Genomic DNA, 23,698 nt, shown 5'->3' with positions numbered 1-23,698 from the left:
TATTGTTATAAAAAATAGATTGAATGGAAGATTCCAAAGGATGTTGTTATTTATTGTATCTCCCCCAAACAGATTTTAAATCCTAACCTCTATCCTGTGGTTATATCATAATTTGGGTATATTTGGTACATTTGGGTATATTTGTCTTTGTTATGTTAATGAGACTTGGCTAATATAAGGTTGTCTTGGGTCAATCACTCTTCAGATGTAAAAGAGATTAAAGAAGCAAGCAGAGAAGGGAAATCACATGCCAAGTCATATGAAGATCACATAGGAGCAGAAGCTCAGTAGAGCCAAGGACCTTCCTCCAGAACTGACACAGAGAGAGTCTTCTCCTAGAGTTGTTGTTGTTGTTAAGTGCCGTCGAGTCGATTCCAACCCATAGCGACCCTGTATAGGGTTTCCAAGGAGCAGCTGGTGAGCTTGAATCGCCGACCTTGCAGTTCAAACGGCTTTGCAGTCTGGCGCATTAGCCCATAGCGCCACACCAGGACTCCTAGAGTATGCACCCTGATTTCAGACTTCTAGCCCCCTAAACTGTTAGAAAATAAATTTCTGTTTGTTAAAATCACCCACCTGGGGTATTTCTATTAGAGTTGTTGTTGTTAAATGTCATTGAGCAATAGATAACTAAGACAGACATGAAGTACCCAGAGCTTCCCTGTCTATGTGCTGGGTGGTGGTGCTGAATTTGGTGCATAAACTAATTGTGAACTCTATTGCAAATTCCAAGAGCCCTATCAAAAGATGCTGAACATAATTAGCAATCCAAGATATACAAATCAAAACCACATGAGATAACATTTCACTCACATTAGGATGATTAAGATTAAAAAAAGAGAGACAAAGAAAATAATAAATGTTGGTGAAGATGTGAGGAGATTATAACACTCATTGCTAGTGGGAATGCAAAATAGTAGAGCCATTATGGAAAACAGTGTGGCTGTTGCTCAAAACTAAGACTAGAATGACCATGCTGTTATTCTTAGGTGTCATTGAGTCAGTTCTGACTCACAGTGACTCTATGTACAACAGAACAAAGTACTGTCCTGTCCTGTACCATCCTCAGAATCATCGCTACATTTGAGCCCATTGCTGATGCCACTGTATCAATCCATCTCATTGGGGGGGGGGGGTGTCTTCCTCTTTTTTGCTGACCCTCTGCTTTACCAAGCATGATGTCCTTCTCCAGGAACTGGTTCCTCCTGATAATATGTCCAAAGTATGTGAAAAGTCTCACCATGCTGGCTTCTAAGGAGCACGCTGGCTGTACTTCTTCCAATACAGATTTGTTTGTTCTTCTGACAATCCATGATGCTTTCAATATTTTTCTCCAAAACCATATTCAAATATATTGATTATTCTACAGTCTTCCTTATTCATTGTCCAACTTCAACATGCATATAAAGCAATTGGAAATACTATGGCTTGGGTCAGGTGAACTTTAATTCTCAAACTGGTATCTTTGGTCTTGAACACTTTAAAGAGGTCTTGTGTACCACATTTGCATGGTGCAATGTGCTGTTTGATTTCTTTACTGATGCTTCCATGAGTTTTGATAGTGGCTCCAAGCAAAATGAAGTCTTTGACAACTTCAATCTTTTCTCCATTTATCTTGTTGTTATTCATTGGTCCGGTAGTGAGAATTTTTGTTTTCTTTAAATTGAGGTACAACCCATACTGAAGGCTATGGTCTTTGATCTTCATCAGTAAGTATTTTAAGTCTTCTTTGCTTTCAGCAAGCAAGGCTTTATCATCTGAATATTTCAGGTTAGTAATGGGTCTTCCTCCAATCCCAATACCATATTCTTCTTCACATAATCCAGCTCCTCGGATTATTTGTTCAGCATACAGATTGAATGTTGTCATTGTTGTTAAGTGCCATAGAGTTGGTTCCAACTCATAGCTATCCTGTATAGAGCTTCTGAGGAGTGACTGGTGGGTTTGAACCACTGACTTTATGGTTAGCAGTCCAGCAATCCTACAGTGCCACACCAGGACTACTACATACTGTGGTGAAAGAATACAGTCCTGGCGCACACCTTTCCCGATTTTTAAACCACTCAGTGTCCCCTTGTTCTGTTTGAATGATTGCTTCTTGGTCTATGTACAGGTTTCTCACAAGCACAATTAAGTATTCTGGAATACCCATTCTTCACAATATTATCTAAAGCTTGTTATGATCCACACAGTCAAAACCTTTGCAAAGTCAATAAATAACTACCTTAAAATCTAGAAATTCCACTGCTAATATATGCCCAAAAGACTTAAAAGTAGAGACATAAACAGATCCTTGTACACATTCATTGATACTTGTACACTATTCACAACAGCCAAAAGGCAGAAACAACATGGTGATGGTGGTGGTTATATGCCGTGGAGTTGGTTCCCACTCATAGCAACCCTGTATATGGTTTTTGAAGCTGTAAATCTTTACGGAAGCAGAAAATCTCATCTTTCTCCCACGGAACAGTAGTTTCAAACAGGTAGTTTCAAATTGCTGACCTTGAGGTTAACAGTCCAACTTGTAACCACTATGCTATCAGAGCTCCTTAGAAACAACATAAATACCCACAAACAAATTAATGGATACACAAAACAAAAGAGTAGCTGTAGAGGTTGCATATGTACAACCAAACACTCATGAGATTTGGTTCTTAGTCTGAAGGTTTAGGGTGATAATTTTATGGGACTTATCAGTTAATTGGCCTAATAACATGCTTAGTGCTTTGGTTCTCCCTCCCAGTTTGTTGCATAGTGCCTGAGGTCTTAAAAGTTTGTAAGCATCCATCTAAGGTATAATTGGTCTCTATTCTTGGAACAACAGAGGAAGGAGAGTCAAAAATAGGAGAAGGGTATGGAATGTGTGGTTAACTGCCTCCATGAACAACTGTCTTCTTTGCTATGAGATCTGAACTGGATGGTGAATGACTACCGTTAATGAACATTTTAGTCCAAGATTCTATAGAAGAACCCTGGTGAAAGAGGGAGGGGAAATGCAGAGCAGTAAATCAAATTAGAATGAAATTCAGTCTTTTTAAAACCATGAAGGCTGGATGGCTCCTTAAACTTTTGCTCTGAGATCATCTTTAAACATTAAACCAAAAATATCCTCTGAGGAAAAAAAGACTAATCTGAAACAATTTGATGAACTTGACCTACAACTATGGATGCAGTAGCTCAAAAGAGGGAACAAATCTTTACAGAAAGAATCATTCCCACCACCTCCATACATACACAGAGTAGACAGGGATGGGCAACTTGGGGTGGGGAGGTTCTACAAAGGCAAGAAGTGACTGGCTTACAAGTTTTCAAGAGGAAGCCTAGATCCAGAGGGCACAGAGGAAGGTAGAATCTCCACTGAATAGTATCCAGTCTGTCTGGGCAGGGCTGATGAAAGGATATGGAGATAGGTCTCTTGTGATGCAATAGTGAATTGCTGTTAGCAGGACTGATTGTGAGGATTAGAAATGTAAAGGTAGACATTTGCAGCAAAAGGAGGGGAGTGACTAACTTTGCAGTCTAGGTGCGGAGGTTCCTGGGACCATCAAGGGTGAAGAGTGGAGAGTGGGACCCCACCCAGAGAAGCAGTGATGCCTGAGATAGAGTCAGAGACGATGACATGGAGAGATGGAGCAGCTGGGACCTTTAGATCCAGAGAGAGAGAGGGGCTGTGTGCTGACTACCTGGGGAGGAGAGAAGGGGGGAAGGTTGGTTGATGATGCATGGAGGGGATTGTAACCATGGCAATGAAACAATATACAAAAGGATGAATGTAAAGCTAATGCTCTCCCATGTAAACTATCACATAATTCACAATAAAACATTAATATATATATACATCCTCTGAAGTCTTTTTAACCAAACAATAACTTAGCTCAACTGGTAAAAAAGTGTCTGCCTTAAGCATTGTGCTCTGTGAGATCTATCTCTATGGAACCAGATTGACCAGAGCAACTTAAATGATTAGATAGAAAACCTCAGGTAAGTGTGTATTCATGGAGGAGGAACCACTCAAAAACATTGGGTGAGAATGGTTGCACACTCAGAATCCATCGATGTCACTGATTGTATAGGCTAAAATTGCTGAGTTGGTGGGTGTTCTGTTGTGTACATTCTCAACAACAACAAAATATCCAAGAAAAAACCTAGTGGTAATGAATTTGGCTACTAACTGAAAGGTTGGCAGTTCAAACCCACCACTGTCTCCCTAGGAGAAAGACCTGGCAGACTGCTTCCATAAAGATGAAAAAAATCCCATTGACATTGAGTTGGTTCCAACTCATAGTAACTGTACCTAGGAAACCCCACAGGGCAGTTCTACTCTGTCACATGAAGTCACCATGAGTTGGAGTCAACTAAATGGCATCTGACAACAACTGCAAAATCGAGAATAACTCATTGGATCACTGCTTTGGTCTGAGGGATGCCCTGTGGGTTTAAACAATACAGAAAGGTCTTAAGGTTAGGCTCCCACTTCTAAATGAATTACCAAACTGAGTAATAAAATTTGTCTAGAGGAAACCCACACTTTTCTTTATTGTGGTTTAGGTGAAAGTTTATATAGCAAATTAATTTTCCATTCAACAATTTATATATATTTTGTTTTGTAACATTGGTTTTGATTCCCTCAACGTAATATTTCCTCCCTGGGTTCTCCTTATCCATTCATCCTTCTTTCCCGCCCCTTCCTGCCTTCTGAACCTTGTTTTTTGGGAAATGCTGTCCTTTGGTTTCATTTGGTTTCAAGGGGCAGACCCATCAAGGGATATGTGTGACAAAGTGCACTAGGCCAGGGCTCTGGGTTCGACAACCACTGGATGGCTTTCCAATCGACTTGTCAGTTGTCACCACCAGGGATGTTAAAAGTGGGGTGAGGTCTCCCATAAAAGGCTGCGCTTGCTTTCCTTCCCTCCCCTATATATCTCTGCCGCTCAGGAGTGCCCTTCTCTGGCACCCCTGTTTACAGAACCATCATAAAAAAACAACAAGCTTTATCACACTGCCAGGGTTTTAAAAGGCGAGTCACCATACTATACAGGAGCATCAAAACGTTTGTGGAAAAAATGAAAAGACAATGGGATTCTTTCACAAATGTTTTGAAGCCCCCTCATGTGTTCAGTTGGGGAAAATCACTATTGCAATTTTTCACCTCCTAGTCCACTTAGTTCCCACTGATAAACACTATTTTGGGTTCAAAAATATTAAAGGGATTTTCCTGGCTGCTATGCCTCTTTCTTTCATTTTCCATTACCTTCAAGGATGAATGCCTAGGATGAGACATCTTCAGACAACCGCAGTATCTGGAGAAGGCAGGCGCTTTCCAGCTGGATCTGTTGGCTCTAGTTAGAAGCCTCATTATCAGTACCACCCCTCCTTCCCCTGAAGAAGGTATCCTCTGGACTTTGCCCCAAGCCAGTCAACCCCAACTGCCCCTATCTCCTTTCTCCTGGCCTGTGACCTAGACCTTATTCTTTTTCCTGTACCTTCCTTCTGGTTCTGGCTATTTCTAATTCAGCCAGCAGTACTTTCAGAGGTACCATATTAGAGTATTTGAGAGTCTTGGCCTTTCTTCTTTCTTATTTCTTGGTGGGATTAAAATTTTTAAAATCCTGTCTTTCTTCTCCCTGATTCCCCTAGCTTGGGTATTACCTTCCAACACCTAGCTAGCCTGATGGCACCCAAGGTCTCTCCATTTCTTTAAAGTGACCCGGTAAACATTCCAATAGAAAGTAATGCTGCTGCCTCAGAGCACACTTAAAGAGACTTGGCCCCTTCTCTCATGGAACTTGCATTCTAATAAAAGGAGTAAACATTTTTAAAAGATCAAAGATGTGAAAGTACTCAGGAAAGGGGATGTTATAGATGTTCAACACTGAAATTATTAGAAGGAAGAGAAAAGAAAAGGTCACGTGTGTGTATTCATCTTGGTTTGGCTGGGGGTGCAGGGGAAAAATGAGGAAAAGGATGTTATTGGAGATGGGGAAATGTATGTTATTTTTATCTAACCAACACTGGCGCTATAAAGTCAGTTTGAACTTCAAGGTTGATGGTTCAAACCCACCAGTTGCTCCTTGGATGCTGTGGCTAAGTACTATTATTTCTGTTCTACAGCTGAGGAAATGGAGGCACAAAGAAGCTGATCCCAAAGCACACAGATGAAGAGTAGCAGAGCCAGGATTTGAACTCAAGCAGTTTTACACTAGATTCATACTTCATATATTCCATGTTCTGGTTATTAATGGATTCTTACAGCTGTTTCTCTTCATTTTTGAGTTGTGCCCCATCAGCAAATGAAAGTCCTGAGGGCCTTACTCCATTTGTGTCATCAAGGTCAACTCTACTCTGAGGAGGCAGCTCTTTCACAGCTGCATTTTGAGTGCCTTCCAAGCTGAAGGGCTCATCTTCTGGCACTGTGTCTGACAATATTCTGGTGCTTTTCATCATGTTTCAATATTCAATAATCTGGTGCTGACAGTGTCCCACTGCTGTTCATAAAGTTTTCAGTGACTAAACTTTTGGAAGTAGTTCGTCTACCCTTCTTCCTAGTTTGTCTTCCTCTGGAAGCTCACAGAATGAGTAGATGTGTGTTGGAAGAAATACAGCCAGAGTGTTCCTTGGAAGCCAGGAGGGACAGACTTCATCTCTCATACTTCAGACATATTGTCAGAAGGGACCAGTCATTGGAGAAGAATATCATGTTTGGTAAAGTGGAAGATCGGAGAAAAACAGGAAGAGCCCTAATTAGATGGATGGGCACAGTGGCGGCATCAATGGGCTCACATTTATCAACGATTGTGAGGTTGGCTCAGGACTGGGCAGTGTTTCGTTCTATTGTGCACAGGGTCTCTATGAGTCAGTACCAACTTGGTGACACCTAACAACAAAAACAACTACAACAAAGTTTTATCCTAATGTCTAAACTCCTGAGTATTACATGGTTGCTGTTATTGTTAAGTGCCATCGAGTCAGTTCTGATTCATAGTAACCCTACATAGGATTTCTGAGGAACAGCTGGGTTTGAAGTACTGACCTTGTGGTTAGCAGGTCAGCGATTATCCTACAGTGCCACACCAGGACTCCATTACATGATGCTGTCTCCATTTGTTAAAAACAAAGAAACATTCTCTTACGTTTTCCTTTATTAGTGGAAGCAAACATTCAGTCTTTCCCATATTCTTTTACATGCCTGGGACTCTAAAGGTCCCAGAGATGAATTGCTGTGGTGATCTAGTCTGGAGTCTGATGACTGTGGCATTGTTTCCAGGTGGGATACTGTCTTGGTCACTTTCCTGTTTGGTGATCAAGACTAGGTAAGATTTTCTCCCCTCATAATAGGCCTAGCAGAGGGCGCCAACTGTACCTGGCAGAAAGGACACATAAAGATGAAGTACAGAAGCCCGGCTTCCCCTCCTACACAGAGCCAGCAGATTTCACAAGGAGTCAGTGTGGTTTCTGGCTGGAGTGACAGCTGGTCAGCAGCCATCCTATTGAGGCAAACTTCTGGGAGGCCAGACCTGTGAAATGCCACTAAAAGCAGTACCAAGAAAATAGAATTCTTTTCTTAAGAAACAGAATCTCACCGACACTTTTTTCCCTGGTCTCCATCTTTATCGCACCAAACAAGTCCGGAAATTTTGGGTCTCTGAGAACGTTTTCCACTTTGATTCTCCAGTAGTCAGTATTCAATTTCATAGTCAGGATTCTAATCAAACTTTGAATGAGTTCAAGGAAAGCAGAGTCTGGTAGTTGCTTTCTCTAACTTGGAAACTAAGAAGGGAATTTGTCCCTTATTCTAGATATCAGTTTCTTGTCTGTCCTTCCTTCTGAGCACTGAGAGTCTGTCCCTCCATTCTCTTCTAGTTCCCCTTAGCCTCAGTTTGGACTTATTTTTGTGTAATGTATACCCTGTCTACTTCCAAAGGGAATGGAAGCAACTTGAATCCATTGCTTCTCCTGGCTATGCTTGTTGATGTTGTCAGGTACCATCGAGTAATGATTCAAAGTGACCCCATGCACAACAGAATGTGAAACACTGCCCAGTCCTGTGCCAACCTCACAATCATTGCAACGCCTGAGCTCACTGCTGCCGCCACTGTGCCAATTCATCCTGTTGGGGGTCTTCCTCTTTTTCTCCTACCCTCCACTTTACCAAACATGATATCCTTATCCAGGGATTGATCCCTCTTGATAACATGTCTGAAGTATGAGAGATGAAGTCTGTCCATCCTGGCTTCCAAGGAGCGTTCTGACTGTACTGCTTCCAACACAGATTTGTTTGTTATTTTGGCAATCCATGGTACTTTTAATATTCTCCTCCAACACCTGGCTGTGCTGGTTGACCCTAATATAGAACACCTCTCAGGCCTGTGGCAGGTGAGTTGGTCCTTGTTCCATACGAGACTGCCCCCTCTTAATATAATAAAAGCAACTCTTTTGGATGTTTTCATGATCTATCTCCCAAAGCATATAGCAGAAAGTTCTACACATATCATGTGTTCCAAAAATGTTCAGGTAGCAGACCAGGAGTTAGGCGGTCTGGGTTGTAGACAGGTTTCCTAGCCACCATCTATAAATAGTGTAAATTGATGCCCACCTACTTTGTCAAGTTACTATGATAACTACAGGAAATCAGCTAAGTGAACTTGGTGTTTTCTTTAAACTTTAAATGGCTAAGATATTAGGATAACAAGTGTTTCTAGAAGAACACAATCCTACCACAAGGCTCATTCCTACTCCAGACAGTGGTAATTATCAATGTTGCAAAGTTATTTACTTACCCTTAATTTTTTCTTAAAAAGATAGAGTTCCAAATGCTTAGAACCACTTTATTTATAATCACTAGAAACTGAAAATAAACCAATTGCTCTTCAATTAGGAAGTTAATAAAATTGTGGTATAGCCATATACAAAATCCTGCTCAGCAATGAAAAGGAATAAACTATGATAAATTTGAGGGGGTTTTAAAATTTTCATGGAAAAATTCTGTTATCATTTCATTCTACATTTCCATGAACTTTTTAAAGCTTCCCATACAACAACAATGATGAAGATGAGTCTCATAAGCAGTATGTAAGTGATAGAAACCAGACTTTATATACTGTATGATCCCATTTACAGGACATTCTGGAGAAGGCAATACTATAAATACTGATTAGCGGCTGCTAGGAATTGGGGCTGGGGAAGGGTTTGAGGATGAAAAGGCATAGGGAGCTTTGGGGAGTAATAGTGATGCTCTTTTTCTTGATTGTAGAGATGGTTGCCTATGTTTGTCGATTTTATAGAACTGTTTAGATTACACTTCAATAAACCTAATCTTTTAAAAAAAAAAGTTACTAGCACTATATAAAAAAAATTAAAAGATAAAACTTCCGTCTCCTCAAACTGATTTCCTTCCTGGAAATTGGAATCTAACCTGTTCCTAACTCACTAGGAGAAGAGAGACTGGTGGGGAGATTTGCTGCTGACCAGGGTCCTTTCATAACCATTTGCATCATTGACCATAGCTGGTTTTGACACTAATCACTTGGCTCAAAGTCTATGAAATTAGCAGGCTCTGGTTGCTTGTACACCTCAACCGTCACAACTTTATTGACGAAAATGGCTACCAGCTGTCATCCTTACCTCCGCCTCTATATTTAACCATTCAGACTTCATGACCACAGCAAATCAAACCGTGATCCTGCTATGTCTTGTCATGTGGGGGTTTGAACTCCTGGCCAAATGGCTGTCTTTCAGCTGTTACACTGCCAACCTTCCGTCACTGTGGGTTAAACATGATAGGCCCAGCAAGATCTTCCAACTCTTTAGACATCTGAGAGACTTGCTTTCTACATAAGCAGGCAGCAAATCTGGGGAATATTTAACGCCTGGGTTTCAGAATTTCTGATTGCAGGGAAAGGGACTTTCTAACTTTCAGAATAAGTTGTGGAATGTCCTCACACTAGTCAAGAAGGAAAATGATGTCAGTACCCCAGCAGGAGTCCCTGAGGAGTGCAAATGGTTAACATGCTCAGCTGCTAACTAAAAGATTCAGGGTTTGAGTCTACCCAGAAAGTGCTTCTGAAAAATCAGTCATTGAAACTCCTCTGGAGCAGTTTTGCCAGGCATGGAATCACCCTGAGTCACTATGAGTTGGAACTGACTTCATGGTCCCTAACAACAACAACAACAACAATGTTGACACCACCTAAATCACAAATGCAACATGGTTTTTATAGAAGGAGGAGTCCTGGTGATGCAATGGTTAAGAGCTCAGATGCTAACTGAAAGGTAAGCAGTTCACATCTACCAACCTGCTAATCTTTTCCTGTGAAGATTTCAGCCTAGGAAACCTTATGGGGTAATCCTACTTGGTTTTATATAGTTGCTATAAATTGTATTTGACTCAACAGCACACCACAACAACATGAACAGTCTTGAGAATGATGCCTCAATTTTACAGCTAAGAAACTGCAGGTTCAGAGGATGAGTCAGTTTTCTCATACCATATGGTGAGTGGTGACATACACAAGATGTGAAACAGATTGTCTTGACTACAAAGTCCACATACTTAGGAAGGTCACTTCCTAAGATTTGACTGATCTCCAATGTCCATGTGCCACATAGGAGTTGGACACCATGTAGAGTGTCACCTATTGGAAAGAGCGTTGGGAGGAAGCGATGCTATCCGTACTTACACAGCATAACATATAAGAGGAGACAATTTATTTAAAGTCTTGTACTTTCGTTTCACCTGTTTGGTGGTGGTGGTTATGTGCCTTGGATTCATAGCGACCCTGTACAGGGTTTCTGAGGCTGTAAATCTTTACGGGAGCAGAAAGCCTCATCTTTCTCCTGTGGAACAGCTGACCTTGTGGTTCACAGCCGGATTGGAAACCACTACACTACCGGGGGCGGGGATGGGGGTGCCTTTCTATTCACAGGAGTCCTTGTTGAAAAACAAGTTTGCTCGCTTTTGCCACAAATCAGTTGCTGTTGAGTTGATTCTAAGTCATGGCAACCACATGTGTGCCAGAGAAGACCCGCGTTTCCTAGGGTTTTCTGTGGGTGTTTTTCACGAGGGGATTGTCAGGCCAATCCAGTTAGTCATGCGCACCACCGAGGGACTCCCATTCTTGCACAGTTGATTCCTTCCCTCTTCCTCCCCAAGATCTCTTTACTGTTATGCTGATACAGCCTAAATGATGAATAAAGTCTTTAAAATATGATAAAACTCTCATAATTCTATATGGGGCGGTGGGGGGGGGACCTTAAGAAAATTTTTAAAAAACACAAAAAAAAACTTAAGAAAAGTTTTTAAAAATCTTAAGAAGAATTTTTAAAAAACCATACAGTGCAAGCAATGTGAGAATGTTGCTGATCATAACACTGCTGCCCTATTCCGTGGTGGGAGTCCAGGCATGGTGCTATGGGTTAATGCACCAGACTGCAATGCCGTTTGAACTGCAAGGTCGGTGGTTCAAGCTTACCAGCTGCTCCTTGGTCGCTATAGGTCGGAATCGACTCGACTGCACTTCACAACAACAACAACAACAACAATTCCATGGTGAAGTGGTGAAGCTATCATTTCAACACCACTTTTTTTGAAGCCAGATTCTGGAGCTCAATATGAGGTCCATAATGGAAAGACTAACTCCAAATCAGTTCTGATCATCCTCTGAAGTGTCATCTCAAGCACATTTCAGCTCTGAGAACCAGGTGAATAGCACTCTGCCCTCCGAATGTTTAATTCTGAAACAGTCAATAGCTTAATTCCACAGCAAAGATCATTCCTATGCATTCCAAGTTATGCCAAGGCAAGAATTCTATTGTTTGTACCAAAGTGAGGTTTGGCAGAGGCAAAACTTTGAAGCTTAACAGAACTTTGAAGCAACCACTTCCTCTAAGCCATGCTTCCAGGGTTCTCCATGCTTCCTGACCAGGCACACAGATAAGGTACTTTTGCCCAAAATAAATCACAAGTCCTGTTTCCAAATACTTATCTCCTCTAAGATGTAAAGTCACTGGCTGTCAGAAATCAGCCCCAGCTACTGACTTACATAAAGCTAGAGAAATCTAGGCCATCTGAGGGCAGACTGAGTAAGACCTCCTGCCCAGTCTACTCTTAAATAAAAACAAAGGTTTGGAAAGCAACGAAACTGAAGTCAAACTCAGGTGTTACTGTTAATTCCTGTCTCTAGATGTTTCTACGGTACTGTGTATTTTGGCCTAAAAATAAATAAATAAATAAATAAAAACAAAAGAAATAAACAAACAAAACAAGAAAGAACAACTGACTCTTGACTGGTGACCAAGGAGAGTTTGGAACTTCACTGTTCTCAAACCTATGAATCCTTGGGCAGGTACTCTGAGAAATTAAGCTTTTATGTGAAATGATTAGGGATCTTTCCACAAAACATCAAAGGGGTAAAGGAAGAAAAAGTAGGATAGAGGCAGAAGGACAAATACAGAGACACATAGAAAGGAGTGACAGGGTTTTTTGTTTTGTGTGTGTGTGTGTGTGTGTGTGTGTGTGTGTGTGTGTGTGTGTGCTCTTTGTGTTTGTTCAAAGGAGACTCCAGGAACTGACGGAATACAAATTGAAAACTTTAAACAAACTGATGCCACACTGAAGACACCCACTCATCTATGCCAAGAAATTTGAAAGTCAGGTACCTGGTCAACCAGTTGGATGAGGTCCATATTTGTGCCCATTTCATAGAAAGATGACCCAACAGAATGTGGAAATCATGAAACAATGTCATTAATATCATGTGCAAGTACAATTTTGCTGAAGATAATTCAAAACTGCTTACAACATTACATCAACAGGGAGCTGCTAGAAAGTAAAGTTCTTTTCAGAAGAGAATGTGGAACGAGAGATATCACTGCTGCTGTCAGATAGATCTGGCTGAAAGCAGAGAATACCAGAAAGATATTCCCTTGTCCCTTATTGACTATGCAAACACTTTTTACTGTGTGTATCATGACAAACTATGGGTTCGTTACAAAGAATGGGTATTCCAGAAGACTTGATTATGCTCCCAAGGAACCTGCACATAGACCAAGAGGCAGTCCATGGAAGACAACAAGGGGATATTGAATGGTTTGTAATCAGGAAAGGTGTGCACTAGGACTGTAGTCTTTCACCATACTTATTCAATCGGTATGCTGAGCAAATAATTTGAGAAGTTGGATGATATAAGAAGAACGTGCCATCAGTATTAGAGGAAGAATCACTAAGGACCTGCGATATATAGTTGATACTTGCTTTCTGGAAGTGAAAACGACTTAAAATATTTACTGATGAAGATCAAAGCCTGCAGCCTGCAGCATAGATTTCACCTCAATATAAAGAAACCAAAAATCCTCACCACTATACCAACAAATAGCATCTCATGATAAATGGAGAAAAGATTGATGCTGTCAATTGCTTGGCTCTGCAATCAGCACTCATGGAAGTAGCAGTCAAGAATTCAAAAGGTATTGCATTAGACAAATCTGCTGCGAAAGCTCTCTTAAGGTGTTAAAAAGCAAAGAGACCAGTTTGAGGACTAAGGTGCACCTTATTCAAGCCATGGTATTTCCTACAGTTTCATATGCATGTAAAGTTGGAGGATGAATAAAGAAGAGCATAAAAGAATCAATACACATGAATTATGGTGATGGAAAATAATATTAAAAGTACCAGAAAACAAACAAATCTATCTTGGAAAAAGTACAATCAGAATGCTCCTTAAGTGCCAGGATGACAAGACTTTCTTTCTTACCATCGGACATATTATCAGGACGGCCCAGTCCCTGGAGAAGGACATCATGCTTGGTAAAGTGAAGGTCAGCGAAAAAGAGGATGATCCTCAATGAGATGATGGATTGGCACAAGTGGCAGCAGCAATGGGCTCAAGTGTAACAACAGTTGTGAAGATGGCACAGACGCAACAGTGTTTCATTCTGTTTCACATGGGTCTTTATGAGTCAGTACCAACTGACAGCACCAAGCGACAACAGTAATTTATACTTATCCCCCATTGCTGATGTTGTTGTTGTTAAGTGAAGCAGTTAATGTGCTCAGCTACTAATTTAAAGGTTTGAGGTTGGAATCTACCCAGAGGCACCTTGAAAGAAAGGTATTTTTTTAAATACCTTTCTGCTTCTAAAAAAAAAATCAACCATTGAAAACTCTGTGGAGATTGGTATGTTTTGTCATGTATATTTTCACCTAAAAATTTAAATGAAGGCAAGAGGGCTTCAAAAAGCTTGTAGAAAATATAATTAAAGGATTGAGGAATTTTTCCACAAACTTTCTGAAACTCCCTTGTGGCGCTGCAGGATAATACATTGGACCCAAAAGTTGGTTTGAACCACAAGGCTGGGAGTTCAAACCCAGCAGTCGTTCCTCGCAAACCTTAGACAAGGGTTGCTATGAGTCAGAACCAACTGGACAGCACTTAGCAACAACTACTTTGACACACAAAGGGTGGGCATGAGTTGAAATTAACTTGACAGCAACTCGTTTTGGTATTGAAGTTAGAGAATTTGAAGCCCAGAATTAAGTCCCATTGTTCACCAAGGAAGCATCAGCATAAAGTAGGTGTTTAACAAACAATAGTTGAATAAATAAATATGCTGCAGACCTAAGGATATTTCCAGAAATGCTCCTGAAAATGGTTGCAACTACTTAGTCATTACCAATCCAGCAACAATGTGAAAATCACAAAAGGCTAAAAAGGAGGCTTATACCCTGGCTAAAAACCCTGAAAGAGGTTTACAAGTTCAGGCAGCTTTAAGCAGTGCAAAGTTGGCTCCTTTATGACATAGGTTCTGGCTTCTAAAGGAAGTTAAATAGCCCATTACTTTAAAATGCCTCTGTCAAGTTGCTATGATGACCTTCACAAATTGTATCCAAGAATGTGCGGGAAGAGAGTCACCACTGAAAGCATTTAAAGCAACTCCAGTTGGCAGGTATCACATGTTATACCCAACAATGGTTCAAAATGCCAGTTCACAGGCACAAAGAAGGTGGCTAATGATCCAAGAAGCACTTGACCCAGAGGACATCTGAAGAGAAATGGTCATCATTTTTAGTGCTATTGTTAGTTTCTGATAACATCTGTGTTTTGGGCAGGGCCAAAGAATGAGATTAAGTAGGAAGTCATCAGAGAACAGAGGGAAAGAGAAAACAAGTTCCACAGCACTGAAGCAATTAGATGACAATGTGCTGTGATCCAATGGGCAATTCCAGCTCCTCTGTGGGGGTGTGGCTGGCAAGAAGAAATGGCTCCTGGGGGTGGGGAACAGGCTTTGAAATTCCATTCCCAGGCCATAGGACTCCACTGTCACCTACTTAAGGCATTTCCTCAGAGTCTAAGAGGCCCACTTTCAACTCTCATTTTCAAAACAGATCTTGAATTATAGGGACAATTTAAAGCCAGTGCTTTCATTAAAAATACATTGTAGATCTGAAAAGTCCCTGCAGGTTGTTTGTTTTTATATTATTCACTGAGGAATGTATGCATTTTTTTAGTTGAATGTTGTTGTTAGGTGCTGTGGAGTCTGATTCATAATGATCCCTGTATACAACAGAATGAAACACTGCACAGTCCTGAGCCAGCTTCACAATTGTTGCTATGCTTGATCTCATTGTTGCAGCCACAGTACCAATTCACCTTGTAGAGGATTAAATATAGTTATAGCCACTTTCTGAAACTTACGAGTTACTTTAAATAATAAAACACTAGCAATTAGCTGGATCCATCTTAACACTAATTTGTGAAATTTTAGTTTTCTGGTAATATGTGCATGTTTTAAATTCTTCCATAATTACATTGGTTCCGACTCACAGTGACCCTATATAGGGTATCTGAGGAGCGGCAAGTGAGTTTGAACTGACAACCTTAAGGTTCAAACCAACCTTGTGGCTCAAACTGAGCTTGTGGTCCAGTGCATACCATACTAAACAGGAAAAGGTAGAAATATTAACTGCTTTCCCTGCGCCGCCCCCTGCCCCCAGGTTACTGAACGGGACCAATCTTCCCCACCCAGGATACAGGCTAGAATGCTAATTAGGTTACCGAACCGGATCAATCTCCCTGGTTTCCCTCCTGTCCTCAAACAGGTCAGCACCCTAGCCCCTCCCAGACTCTGACCCCATATAAGCCTGTGATGCCCTCCATTCACTCAGAATCTGGAGAAATTAGCTCCTCTGAGTCAGCTGGCTTAATAAAATCTGAAACTCTGCTCCACTTCTCCAAGCGGCCTCGGTTTCTCCGAAGGATCAAGAGCTGCAGTGATGCTCTGGAATCTTAAATGGCTGTAACACTACAGCACACACCAGGAGGTGTGTGCTGTCCTGTGATGGCCAGCTTTAATAAATAATAGGAGCACAGCAAAACACACAACTTCTCACCAAGGTGACATTCAAATTTTATTTTTTCCTACAAGAGGAAAATGAAACTATACCTTGGCCCAGGCTCCAGGGTCGCTCTTGGGGTGCCCCTCCACCCCTCCACACACCATCCCCAAAGTCTCATAAAGGCTCTTTATGGCCGGTGGGTGTAAAGCTATGCACATAAGAAATGTATTCTCTTGTTCCAAGTGTATTGTTTTCTCTTCCAGCATTTGATCACTGACTGATGAACTGCTAGGGCCCACTGAGATCTCCAGACCATCAGCTCATGTATTTGAAAGGCATCTGTTTATTTTGAAAATGCAAATGTGGCCTACCTCAAAGACTGACAGGCAAGAAATGACCCACAGAGCCAAGGAGAGGTTTCCAATCTGGAGTCCTGCCCCTCCCTCTACCTCACCCAGATCGCTGCTGTCAAAAGCATTTAAACTAGCTCCCAGAATTGGAATGAAGGGCCCACAATTACAATGAGCAGGCTCATCTCTCAAGAATTAGCCAGGCAAATCATTTCGCTGGCTGTTTAAAGCACCGATAAGGTCATTTACAAAAGGGCTCGAGTGAGCCTTTGAAATGGTGGCTCCTAGATTGAGGGCTGCCTGGAGGAGGGTCCTATAACCCAGACCCTGGGCTCCTAGGTGGTCACCCAGTTCGCTTAAGAGGAGAAAGCCCGGGAAGGTTAATACCCTGACTTTGATCTCTGTCAAGGCATACCAGCAAGAATTAATTTACATTTCAGATGAAAAAGGTTGACAGCATGAAAAGGCGTCTTGTTTCTGGTATGTGAGTGTGCCGTAATAGATCGGGAATTCTGAAAGGAAGTTCTGAGGACGCTAAAGGGATAAGCCCCATGGCTGCTTTTATTGGGAAGGAGATGAAAGGAAAACAAATTTCAATATGCGTGGCTCTGCAGCAACATGTAGGCCAAATGCTTCCTAAATTTCAAGGGCTGCTCTTTTAAAAATATGTAACATAGCAGCACCATTTTAAAAATAAAAGTGTGTGTGTGTGGGGAGGGGGGGGATGAATATGGGCCAGAGCTGGAAATACAAATGAAATCATCGACAGAATCTAAATTTCATATGAAAAGACTTCTTCAAAAAATAATGAATCAGATAATAATCTTAGGAAAGAAACAGAAGTGGTTTGCTAAAATAATATCCCTTAGCTACTTCCTGTAAACTTCAAAAAGTCACCAACTGCTGTGTATAGGGACCTTGTTTGACTCTAAAATGTCCTAGCAGCCCAAAGTGATCTTGTAAGAGGAGTATGCTATGGGAAGAAAATAACCCCAAACACAAAAGTCAGAACGAGGTGCTAGGTTTAAAACTTTCTCAAGTCAAAGTAAATTGCCCATAAAACTGCAAATACTGCTAGCCTAGCCATACTTGTTTACTGTAACACCAAACCAGCCACAATTCTTGTCCTTGGTGTTAGCTGAAGAGCAGAGACTCCGTCTGCTTTTGCTCTGGCCACCACACTCCTAAAGGGGCAGAGGTGATGTTGTTAGTACCACCCTCCATGTTTTCTTGTTCACCGAGACAGCTGCAGATGAGGTGAGTGGAAATTTCCGTAGTCACTGGAGGTGGGAACACTGACTGTTAGGCTAAGAAAGGGGGGCTTCTTGCAAAGCAATGAAAAGACGGCTTAAAGAAATGTGTCCTCTCTGGTTCCACTAAAACAGAATGGTGCTTCCATGGTACCTACCTTGTTGACGGTCCTAAGACCATGGCAATGAAGCCTCTATTTTTACGTCACTTGTCAATAACAGAGTGCAAACAGGAAAATTTATAGGATGATTTTCATTTGGGGAAAAGTTGATTTCTGATTTCTGTATAATGTTTCAGTAAATCATCAATGTATAAACTCAAATTTTATATTTTAAAGGACATGTTGGGCTTTGGGCCAAACAGCAAGATCAGCAATCAACCCAGCATCTCCTGATCGCACGTGTGTGTGTGTGTGTGTGTGTGTGTGTGTGTGTGTGTGTGTGTGTGTTGGGAGGCTGGCAGTCTGAAACAAATGCACTCTGAGTTGCCTTTCTTATGCTTGCAACAAGAATTGCATGGCTCATCCTCAAGCTTTGAAGTTGTAGAGCTTAGAATTCTTAGGGGATGGTGTTAAAAGTTAACATTTGCATTTAAATGACATCCTTTCCTCCCAAATATTTTGGTTTTGAATGAAGATTTCAGGCCTTTTAAAGTGGCCTAACAGAGTTAAGAGAAATGTCCCTGGAGCTGGGTTCTGGAGTGGGACCTCCTTTACAGGTTGCAGCTGTTTTATTTAAAAGTTTGCTTCCATCTCCCAGCTTGGCACTATCTGAAATCCTATCCCTGTCCCTGCTGTGAATCCACTGCACTGGTCACTTCTCTCTCATTCCATCTCCAATTTCCTACACTCCTGGAGCTCCTGGCATGTTCTGGCCTCTGTTTCTTCCAAAGTATCAATTAGGCATTTGCAATCTCAAATGAAGACAGGAGCCCCGCCTGGCAGTCACTGTGAGCACTGCCATTTGCAGGAGATCAGAGAGCCAAGGAACTATGGAGGAGCCAGTAACCAGAGCCCTCAGATCTTAGGCCACCTCCTTCAAGCTGTCAAAAGATCTACCAATTGCTCACCCTGTGGGGCCCAGAGGATCATATTGGCCATGTACAGGCCAGAGTTTGGGAAACTCAGTTGACTGGGAAAATTCCCAAGCTATTCCTACCTCCGTGATAGTGAAGAACAGGCATTGCATATTACCAGAATATTCCAGGGCTGGAAGGTACTTTCCAGGCAATGTTTTAGCCAGTGTCTTTATTTCACAGATAAGGAAAGTGTGACTCCAAGAGGGAAAAAGATATGTTCAGCTGGCAGTGTTCAAAGTTAGTGCTATATCCAAACCACCTGCTCTGCAACCAGCTAGCTGTATGACCCTGGGCAAGTCTCTGCCTCGATTCCATCCTCTATAAGAGCACCTATTCAGAGTATTCTTAGCATATGCTTAGCAATATGCACCAATTTCTTGATTCATATTCCAGTGCTCCTGAATGATTATCCTGTCTACTTTTCTAAGCTCACATGAACTTAATCAGAATATTTTCAAATAGACACTGGGAAAATCATGTTTTAATTACCTGCTTGAATATGAATAGCAGACTCAGTCCTTCTGTTGCTTATTTTCTTGAATTTCCTCCGAGCATCATATCCTCTCCAGGCTAAAAATATAAAACCATGTGCTAGGAATGACATTAATTTAAGAACGTGCCAGAGAATTGATATAAGCTGTTTTTCCTCCAATCTATTACCCTTCTTCTCCTCCCTCTGCCTTTCTCACTGAACAAAATCAGCTGAGAGATGTGAGTTATGGTAGGGAAGTGGGTCCCTGTGTCCTCCCAATTTAACCTCCCCACGAAGATGTTTTTAAGAGAGGCTCTTTTGGTTCTGCAGTGAGCACCCGAGGACATTTGGGATTCCACTTAGGATCCCAGGTAAGGTGATTCTTTGTCATCCAAACCCCTGCAAAGCTTTCTTCAGGACTTGGGAGCAGGGAGTTGGGGACATGACAGGAAGGAACTAGGATAGCCTGACCTTTAGATTTGAGAGAAGTATAAACATGATGAAAGTTGAAGGTAAGAGGGAAAAAACAGAGAAGGCTGTAAAGGAAAATAATGAGTAGCCCAACTTTATAATTTGCTGAAAGTGAACCATAAGCCAAGAAACTGTCCTAAGGGAAGGGAAATTGTGTGATGTAAAGGGAAGACTGGTGAAGAGAAGCAGAAGAGAAACTGGAAGGGGGTTTCCGGGGCTGTGTTGAGGCGTTTTGATACAGAACTAGGGGATAAAGTCACTGCTTTAGAGCATGAAAGTCTCCCCTTTTTGCTCCTCTACCTTTGCCCTGAAGGAGCTCTGGTAGCATAGTGGTTACGAATCGGGCTACAAACTGCAAGGTCAGCAGTTCAAAACTACCAGCTGTTCCGCGGGAGAAAGATGAGGATTTCTGCTCCCATAAATATTTACAGCCTCAGAAACCTTGTACAGGGTCGCTATGACTCGGAACTGACTCCACAGCACACAAGAACAAGAAACCTTTGCCCCGAGTACCACTGTTCTCCAAGTCACTACATGTGGTTGTGAAGTCCTGAGTGGATTAAGGTACCTCTGATGGTGGGTTATGAAAGCACAGAGGACTGTGAAAACACAGAGCTGTGTTCCAGATCTGGATCTTTCACAACCACATACGAGTAGTACAAGTCACCTTGGTGGCACTGTGAGTTAGGCACTGGGCAATTCAAATCCACCAGCAGCTCTGCAGGAGAAAGATGAGACTGTATTGCTCTGATAAAGATTTACAGTCTCAGAAACCCTACATAATTTCTATAAGTTGAAATTAACTCAATGGCAGTGGGGTTTTATCAAACAAATACTTTATCACATGTTCTCAGACATTGTTTGTACTGCAAATGACAAATACCTGTGTAAAAAGAGACACTGGTGGGACTGGGCATGTGAAAGAACCTAGCCATTTATTCCCTTAGTTTGCAAGCATCGTGGGTGTCAGTAAAGCCTCCTAAAAATGACATTAGGAATTCTAATGCTGAACACTTGGTAAATGGACCTGAAATGTATATTAAGCCACTTTCTGGGAGATGGGTCACGTGTCTGTGTGATTTGAATTTTATATCGCTCACTGCCTCGATTTTGCTCCTGGTCATCGTGTATTATAATGGCTTGTTGGTTTATCTGAGAGGTCAGGGACCACCTAGCACAGGACCTGGCCTACAGTAGACACTTACACATATTTGCCAGAGAAAGAAAAGGAAATACCATGGAGTTGAGCCTCCAGCATGTAAGGGTTTGAAATGTCAAGATTCAGGACAAGATTACAGGAAACTGGCAAATTTACCTGACTGGATGGCAATGGCCCCCTTTTCTCTCTTCTCTCTGATTCTTTTGTGTCTCCTGGCTGCAAGCCACCCCTTGGTATATGCCTGCAGCACAACCACTCTGCCTATGACTTGTCGCAGTAACAAGTTTAACTGCTCGATGTGGTAGTACTTGAGAAAAACCTGAGAGAAGATATTAAATGTAGCATTACATACCAGCTCCCAAACAAACATTCACTCTACTTCATCATGTTTATGTTTACATAAACATAATGTTTATGTTATAAACATTAAAATCATTACTCAAGGATAACTTAAAGTGAAAAGACAACGATTGGGCTTGTGCTGATACTACTGACTTCTTGGGGGCAAACTCAAGTCCCCTTTGAGGGCTGAGCATATCCTAGATTACTGATGTAAACAGATGATGACATTAGCAGGGTTCTAGGAAATACACCTTAGACCTGTGTTGTAATATCACCATCAAGAGTTCCATTTTCTCAGCTTGATCTCTACTTGTCTCTCCTCAGCCTGTGGTGGAGCTACTAAACAACCACACTGACCCAAGGCCAGCAGTGGGAGACAGGGGGGAGAGGGGCCTGACAAACTTTAGGGATCTAATTTCTGCTGAGGAGCAGCATACCCCATGCTGGCCACCACCTCTCAGGCTTTGTAGGACAATTCAGGATGGACTATTAAGCCGTGATTTCCTGCAGGGACATGATGGTCTCCTACATGATGAGACTAGGTATCAGGGAACGTAGTAAATAATGCAACACGAGGCTAATAACAAATGGACACAACTCTAAAAAGCAAAACTCTTCATCGTCACTAATATGATTTGTGTGTTTACATGTGCTTTAAAAAAAAAAAAAAAAAAAGGACATTTAAAAATGAGTTTCAATATCATGTAAATGATTAAAAGGTTCTCCAACTACATACAGAACAAGAAGCAAATCCCCGCCTCTTCATCCTGCAGGCCGGGGACTCCTGACCCAAGACCAACAAAGCACATTGTTAGATTGGGATTTTGTCTGCTAAGCTACATAATGTACAAAGCCACTGATACTAGGACAGGAGACAAAGACACACAGAGGAGAATCACAGGAGAAAAACTGAACAAGAAAGAAAACAATACCTTAGTTTTACCCAGTACCCAGTGATCTAATCTGGACTTTTCCAAGATGGCAATACAGCTCTCTTTGTTAGCAAGTGGTATCTGATGTGCTCTGAACGCCAAGTAATAATACCTACAAAATAAAAGAGGAAAGTTAGCAATTTTAGTCATCATTTGATTTGCTATAGTAGAATTCCTCTGGACCCACTGATACAACTGGATTTTTTAACAGTAAATATCTCTTGACCACCAAGAATATTGTTGTTGTTTAACACTGTCGAGTTAGTTCTGACTCATAGCAGACCCTGTATAGGGTTTCTAAGTAGTGCCTGGTGGGTTTGAACCACAGACCATGTAGTTAGCAGTCCAGTGCTTATTCTAGAGAGTTACACTAGCATGTGAAAAATACACACTTTATACTTATTAAATTGACTTTGAGCTGCTTCCATAATTTCTGCTATACATATTTCCTTTTTAATATTACTTTGTAACTCATACTCAAAGCATCCTCGGTGTCTTTTGCATGCAAAATCAAAGTATCTAGTTCTTTTAGAAAGCTAAAATTGTGACAGCTTTCTGATTGAAAGTCATGATTGTAAAATTCCAGTACTATTACAAAAAAAATATTTTGTGAGAGAACAAACAAGATGGCAGAACGGGTGGACGTGCAGTAAAGGAGCTCCGCCAACAACAACACAGAATACCAGACCAAGCAGGCTCAGGGGATGGTCCCAGAACTCTGAACCACATATAAAGGAATATTTAGAAGGTTGGAAGTCTTACAGCTGGGAGAATTTGTAGCAGAAGCAAGAAATCTATTGCTTTCTAGTACGGGATGCTCGGCTGCTCCAGGAGCCGCCATCTTGGGTGAAACCACACGGAGGAAGGATTGGAGCAGCCACAGATGCCTGGCAGAACTGCTGAGATAAATGTATGGACATTCATCTCTTTTGGTAGGTGTTCATTGGTCCCTTGCTGTCTGTGCACCTCCATTCTGGTGACTATAGGGGTGCCTGAGCTAGTGGGCATGCCAGCCACACCCTCAGAGGGTTCTACTATGCATGCTCACAGATCTCCTTGAAATTTAAAGAGACACTTTCCAATTAAAACCAAACTGCCACAGCCGGCCCTGAACTGTTTCCTACTAGAAAAAAGGCCTGAATGGGGATTGTGGAGTGGGACAAGCAGACAAAAGAGGAAATAGGCTGAAAATTAAATCCTAAGTTACGTCAAAACGACCAACAGTGGTATCATGAAACTTCTCAGGAAGAAGAGTGAAAAAGGGAAGCCCATTTCCTGATCACATCTACCTGGAGGCATTCAGAAAGCATT

The 23,698-nt window shown here is 41.6% G+C and overlaps 1 protein-coding gene across 1 annotated transcript in view; it reads right to left on the bottom strand.

Annotated features, from left to right (window-relative positions):
* The window catches only part of MYO3B (myosin IIIB), a 481,549-nt gene that overhangs the window by 197,745 nt on the left and 260,106 nt on the right, over positions 1-23,698 (bottom strand). The window contains exons 20-22 of the mRNA XM_006866691.1: positions 22,388-22,499; positions 21,270-21,432; positions 19,501-19,581 (exon numbers count right to left, since the gene is read on the bottom strand). Of these exons, the coding sequence (XP_006866753.1) occupies positions 19,501-19,581; positions 21,270-21,432; positions 22,388-22,499 (356 nt within the window). The remainder of the gene's footprint in view (positions 1-19,500; positions 19,582-21,269; positions 21,433-22,387; positions 22,500-23,698) is intronic.

The sequence above is a fragment of the Chrysochloris asiatica genome, unplaced genomic scaffold (genome assembly GCF_000296735.1).
Source record: "Chrysochloris asiatica unplaced genomic scaffold, ChrAsi1.0 scaffold00094, whole genome shotgun sequence".
NCBI lineage: Eukaryota > Metazoa > Chordata > Mammalia > Afrosoricida > Chrysochloridae > Chrysochloris > Chrysochloris asiatica.
This window is presented reverse-complemented; position numbering and strand designations above follow the sequence as displayed.